Here is a 6,099-nt window from a genome sequence, read left to right as displayed (position 1 = left end):
CCAGGTTTAACAACAACTTAGGGCCTTCTTCATCACAAGGAAAGGGTAAGGAGGTGGCTATTGCATGAAGAAATTATATTTACAATGACACTTTATGGTTTATCCATTTCATGTATTTATGCGGATAAATGTAAATCAATATTTTGTGGATGACTTATGTGACAACTTTATCTGATTATATGGTAAAGTATGCTGTGAAAATCATTTGTGTGGTTGATTGAATGGTATAAGAAGTTAGAGCTTCATTATGCAAAGGATAAGTAGTTAGGGATACAAGTCAACCATTTGGAACAAAGTTTTGACTGACGTGGATCTGAGTAATCGTGTAAGTTAATTCATGAAACTTTTCAGATCAATAGATCTTATTTTTCTCTTTAAAATGAATGGTAATATGCCTCAAACGAATAATTGTGCAAGAAGATATGCCTATCCAAATTTAGGCAAAAATAGTGAAAAATTTAAAAATGACCAAATGAACAGTACTTTTTGGAAATAAAACTAGGCTCGAATTTAAAGAGAATTCATCTAGAACTTATTTTTTCTCAAAATATATTCCAAAGAGCTTCCAATTGAACTTGGAATCACTTAATTTTGATGTTTTATAAATTAATTATGAATTTTTAAAGTTTGTCCAATTTATGGGTTGCTATGAATAATAACCCATGAGCAAGATTTTTCAAAGTCCAATTTTTCAAACCTTTGGCTATCAAAGTATTATCTAAGTTAAAGAAACTTAGGAATTGAATCTAAATCCTCATATATATATATATATATATAGATATGTTCCTACTCCAAACCTTAGAAAAATCCTTTCAAGCTAGAATTTTGAGTAATAGTTGAAAGTCTTAGAGGGGGAGTTAGAGAGTAGAACTTTGTGAGTAGTTTACTCTAATACTATAGAGATAATTTTTTAATTTCATTTGTAGATATAAGTCATATTGTGGCATTTTTGAGCTTGGGCCTCGTTTATATTTGTTTGTTAGCTAAGAGACTAGGTAACTGAATTTCGATCAATTGCGTGTTCAGATATAAGTTGGTGAGGGTTTTTATAACTAAATTCTTTTATATGAAATTTTTATTTGCATAAACTGTCTTGTGGGATACTGTTTTGAAGGTGACTGAATAGAGTGAGTTTGGCTTTGGAATATGATACTTGAGTTAAAATTTTGATGAGTAATGTTCCTGAATATGTGTATATCTACTTGAATATTTTGAATCAAGTACATTTGGGATGGGTTGTGGAGGAGATGATTGGAGTTAACTTGATCGGTATACTTGCCATGTGGTATTGGCTTTCATATTAAGCTCTATAGTTGGCTACTATTGTTGTCCAACCTATTCTTCCAAGGACTACGACACCCTGCTAGTTTTTCGAGGGGGGACCCATAGTCTACTAAGTGCTATGTGGTCTTTGACCAACTCACATCACTCGTGAGTAGCCAGTCTAATAGAAAGAATTTAGCCCATGGATTCAGTCGGTGGAAATAAGAAGGATATGAGGGTGGATTTGGGTTTAGGCATTGCATATGATATGAAATCTTCATTGATATTTATGTATACTTCAAATTACTGAAAAGTACATTGTCTGTTATGATATTATCAATTGCATGAGGTTGGCCGAAATATTTAACTTATATAGTCATTATGAGTATAACTGTTAAATAAATATTTATTGATTTATTAACTCTATATATCTCACCTAACACCTCACTAGCCCATGCTTGTATGTGTGATAGGTAGGGATTTAGTTTTTGAGACATTGTCTCACCCTTATTGTTTAATATTTTCCAGGTGAAAGCTTTAGAAGAGGAACATCAAGGAGGGCTTAGGAGGAGTAAAGCTAAATTAGCGACCTATAGCACCTTCTCAATTTATGAGTTGTTATTTTTTGTATATTGCCACCTTAGGACAAATTGTATTTAATTGATTCATGTATTATCGTGTTTTTGTATTCTTATATTTTTTCTGTTGTGGCATACATGCTGATAATTGGCTAAAGGCCTAGGATTGCATGTGATATTATAAGATATGGATGAGACTTAATTCTTACTATTTTAGTTTAGGAGCTATGTAATATGTTATCTTATAACTATGTTAGATGAAATTGATCCTTTCTAACATGGTTAGCATATGAATGAGTCAAGAAAAGTTCTTTCATCCATGACCGTGTATATGGTTAGGTTCTACTTTTTTCTATCATGGATAACATTATTACATAGTGAGCTGGTTTATATGACCATGATAAATTTGAGTATGTTGCTAGCATGGTTTCAATTTTGAAAGTTAGTCTTAAAAAAAAGTAAGCTTATTAGTTTATTTAGGAAAGTTGTTTCAAAAACAAATGGTACATACAAAGGATTTTAAGAAAATAAATTTTATAGGATACTTATATAAGTAGGAGAATGTCGTTTATCATAATCTATTCAAATCATTTTTTTTTACATAGAATAATTTATTAAATTTTATTATGGTAGCTATTTTTTCAATAATGTGGCTTGTTTTTACTAATTATAAATAGTTTTCATCAAATATATAAAACACATATAGATAATATAACATAATATAATATAATACATATATAATTAAATTATATATCTTATCAATGTTAATTAAAAATTTAAATTTTAAAAATATATTTATGAAAAAAATTATTTATGATTTAAAATTCAAAATTAGTGTCATTGAAAATTAATATTATATTAAAAATATTTTTAAAAAATAAAAAATTGTAAAATAAATAGTAAAACAAATATTTAAAAAAATTTTTGTTATAAAAATGTTATGATTAAAATTACCATATAGTTTATTTTTAGTTTTTAATAATATGTGTATATGTATATATAATTGTTTGTGTAAAAGAGTATTATATATATTTAATTTTTCATAATAAGTTAGTAGGTTCATTACAACTCAACAGGTAAAGCCGCGTGCGTGCATAGATGAGGTCTAAGTCGTAGAGAAGTCACTTTAAGGAGGAATTATGTAATGGTGACATGTGGCAAGTGGAGGTGAGATGGCAGTGACACATGGTGGGGGAGGTGAGGTGGCAGCAACACATGGAGGTGGGGACTGGTAGAGGAATCACGTGGCATTTAAAATATTTTTAAAAAATTGGGTTAGCGATGAAAAATTTGTGACAAAAATTTTTTGTTACTAATTAGTGACAGATTAGCGACGAAAAATTTCTGTCAATAATTAGCAACAGAAAAATCCCATCACTAATCCATCGCTAATCCAATTAGTGATAGAAGAATTAGCAACGGAATACATTCTGTCACCAATTCCATCGCTAAATAAAAATTTCGTTGCCAATCACATGGTTTTTTTGTAGTGACACACAATAATGCTCCCTATCTTTTTGCCCAAAAAATGTAGATTTTAAATTACCCAAGTAAAAAAACTAAAATTTCCATAACAGTTGTGTTGTCCATGGAGTTTCTTTTCCTTTCATCTTGAATTCAAAAACTTCATTAATTTAAAGTTTGATTTCTAATAATTAAAATATATACAACACAAAGATCATGTGAAAAACAAAATATAACTTAGAGCAGACAGAGGTATGCTACAACAGTTTTATTCTAATGTATAAAAGTTGAACTGCATGTTTGAATTAGAAGCAATTCAAATCTCAGTAATAGAATAGAGAGAAACAATTACTCACAAGACAAATCAATCATATCAATGAAGGATTCAGAGTTTACCAAGAATTCTGCTGAAATAAGTCGATAAACCATACACAATGAAATCATAATTGTCTCCATAATTTTACAAAGCAAATTTACTAGTGAAAAAGAATGAAGAGACACTCTTCTAATAGAGGTTTTTCAAGGGTAACTATTATTTTCCATAATTTCTTTCAACAATTATCTTTCCTTTTCCTATCTATTTTTTTTTTTAATTTGCCCCTTTTTTGTGGACAAAATCTGTTGTCGACCATCAACTAAAAGAATAGTAACTTGACAAATTATATAATGGAAAAGGCATTAATCAATAAACGAATATTAATTCAGGGTTGATTGTTAGAATATTACAACATTCCCCCTGCTTTCTTTCTCAAAAGTCAATCAGATGGCACAAGAGAAACAATAATGATAAGGAAAGTTGTAATTAGGAGTTATATGGTGGAGGCATGGGCATATCCTTAACTATGCCACAAAGCATAGTTGCGTTTTGAAGGTTGTATTCATCTCTGAGAGATCGCTCTGGGGACAAAACGCTAACATAGAGTTGTTGGCCCAAATAGTGGTTCTCAGCTAACTCTGACCTCAAGTTCCACATTCCACAATTATCAAATGTGAGCATTATGGCTGCCCAACAATTTGGGAAGACTTGGATGGTGTGCCTGCTCACAGCATCGAGGAGGTTATAGTTCTTCCTCTTCTCTGGGGCCCATCTCCCAGGCTCGGTGCTGCATCATCACACAAGCAAATTAATCAGTCAACTTCTACAAACATGTAATTAATGCAAAAAGGGTAGAATATATATATATATATATATATATATGCAAAATGAAAAAAAATGGAATACTAACGCCACAGCGAAGAAAGAATATCCGTCCAAGTTATAAGATTGCATGCTCTTTCCGTGGTTTTCAATGATAATCTCAACGAAGGTACGGTATGTGATATTTATGACATTGGGTTGGATGGTAAGGCTATCCAAATTGGCTGGTGGTTCATCAGAGATGATGTTATACTTGAAGACTTTGTTGGCAACTCCAAAGTATTCAGCTAACTTGAAAGGGGTGTCACCATCAATATGCGAAACCCCATTAAGGGCATATCGATTTTTGCCTTGAACCTTACTGCTTGATCCTACCAATATGATAGTACGAGTGATTTCGATTTGACCGTATTTGTAAGACCCTTGAGGATTAGGCCTAGCCGCACTCGCAGTAAGGTTCCAACGGAAAGAACGGAATTGGTTAATAGACCAAGCAATGCCAACAGGTGCCTCGGGGATCTCTGGTGAGGCAGATCCTTTGCCATTTTCATAGCGAACAATTCCTTTACCAGTAAGAATAGTCTTAGTAAAGCGAGTGGAAGCCACAAGGTAGTAATCCTTAGGCGCTTGATCGGCAGTGACAAGAACGGTAAAGCATTGGCCGACATGTACATCAAGAGAGTTATAAATGTTCTGAACAACATGAGATCCCTCTGTCTCAACGAGCTTCATGCCATGGCCTTGGATCCTGAAGTTTAGAGAATTCTTACTCCCAGCATTGCAAATTCTATATTTGTATGTCTTACCAGGCTTCATGGTGAAAAGTGGCTCGTCGCTTCCATCACCCTTCGCCGTTTTGCCGTTGATGATCACACCGGCAGGCCTGCCAATAGATCGCCCACTATCCAAGAGCTTTAGAAGTGTGGCGTGCTTCTTAGTGTACCAATCACCAATGAGAACATTGAACTCATCCTCAGGATCTGGGTATGGAACTGGAATCAATAGACGACTAAACACACGAATGATACCATAACCACCTACAGCCCTATGCATGGATGTGGTGGGATAATAGAAGAACGTTCCGATTTGATCTTTAATTTGGAAACGATAGGTGAAGTTGGTTCCTGGAGGGATAGGGCATTGGGATCCTAATGTACCATCCATCCATGAATTCTTCCTATGTTGGACCCCACTCCAGGTGAAAAGCAAAGGCTCATCAAGCTTGTTAAACACATTCACAACGATGTTATTGTTGGATGAGCAGTTAATTTGTGGCCCAGGAAATTGGCCATTAATGAGAATTACTTGTTGTGGAACTCCAAGAGGAGATAATGTCCCATATGTTACATTCCATGTGTAGAATACATAAGGGTCTTCACCCATCACAGTAGACATTGTCCCTGCCAGGAGGCATATCAGAAACAAGAACATCTTTCCATGACCCATGCTCAAATGTTGTCTCCTCCCAAAAAGAATCAACCCTTATCTATTACTCTCTCCCACTTTATATTAATTCTTTCTATGAAGCGGAAGAAAGTTCTTCCCCTTGTCTCAATTCGCCGACGCGTAACTTGTATATATAGTTTGTTCAATTATTATTTTTGTTGTGTAGTAAGCATTTTTAAAGAATCCACATATAGGTTTATCCCTAAACTT

The 6,099-nt window shown here is 33.4% G+C and overlaps 1 protein-coding gene across 1 annotated transcript; it reads right to left on the bottom strand.

Moving 5' to 3' along the window:
• Window positions 1–4,107: 4,107 nt before the first annotated feature.
• Window positions 4,108–5,889, bottom strand: LOC114758215 (L-ascorbate oxidase homolog). Its single transcript, XM_028947239.1, has 2 exons — window positions 4,532–5,889; window positions 4,108–4,408 (listed from the first exon to the last, which is right to left on the bottom strand). The coding sequence occupies exons 1-2, from the start codon at window positions 5,887–5,889 to the stop codon at window positions 4,108–4,110; spliced, it is 1,659 nt and encodes a 552-aa protein (XP_028803072.1).
• Between the last annotated feature and the right edge of the window lie 210 nt (window positions 5,890–6,099).

The sequence above is a fragment of the Neltuma alba genome, unplaced genomic scaffold, assembly GCF_004799145.2.
Source record: "Neltuma alba isolate B1F8T4 unplaced genomic scaffold, ASM479914v2 tig00010676_pilon, whole genome shotgun sequence".
Taxonomy (NCBI): domain Eukaryota; kingdom Viridiplantae; phylum Streptophyta; class Magnoliopsida; order Fabales; family Fabaceae; genus Neltuma; species Neltuma alba.
Note: the sequence above shows the minus strand (reverse complement) of the source record. Positions and strands in the feature narration are given on the sequence as shown.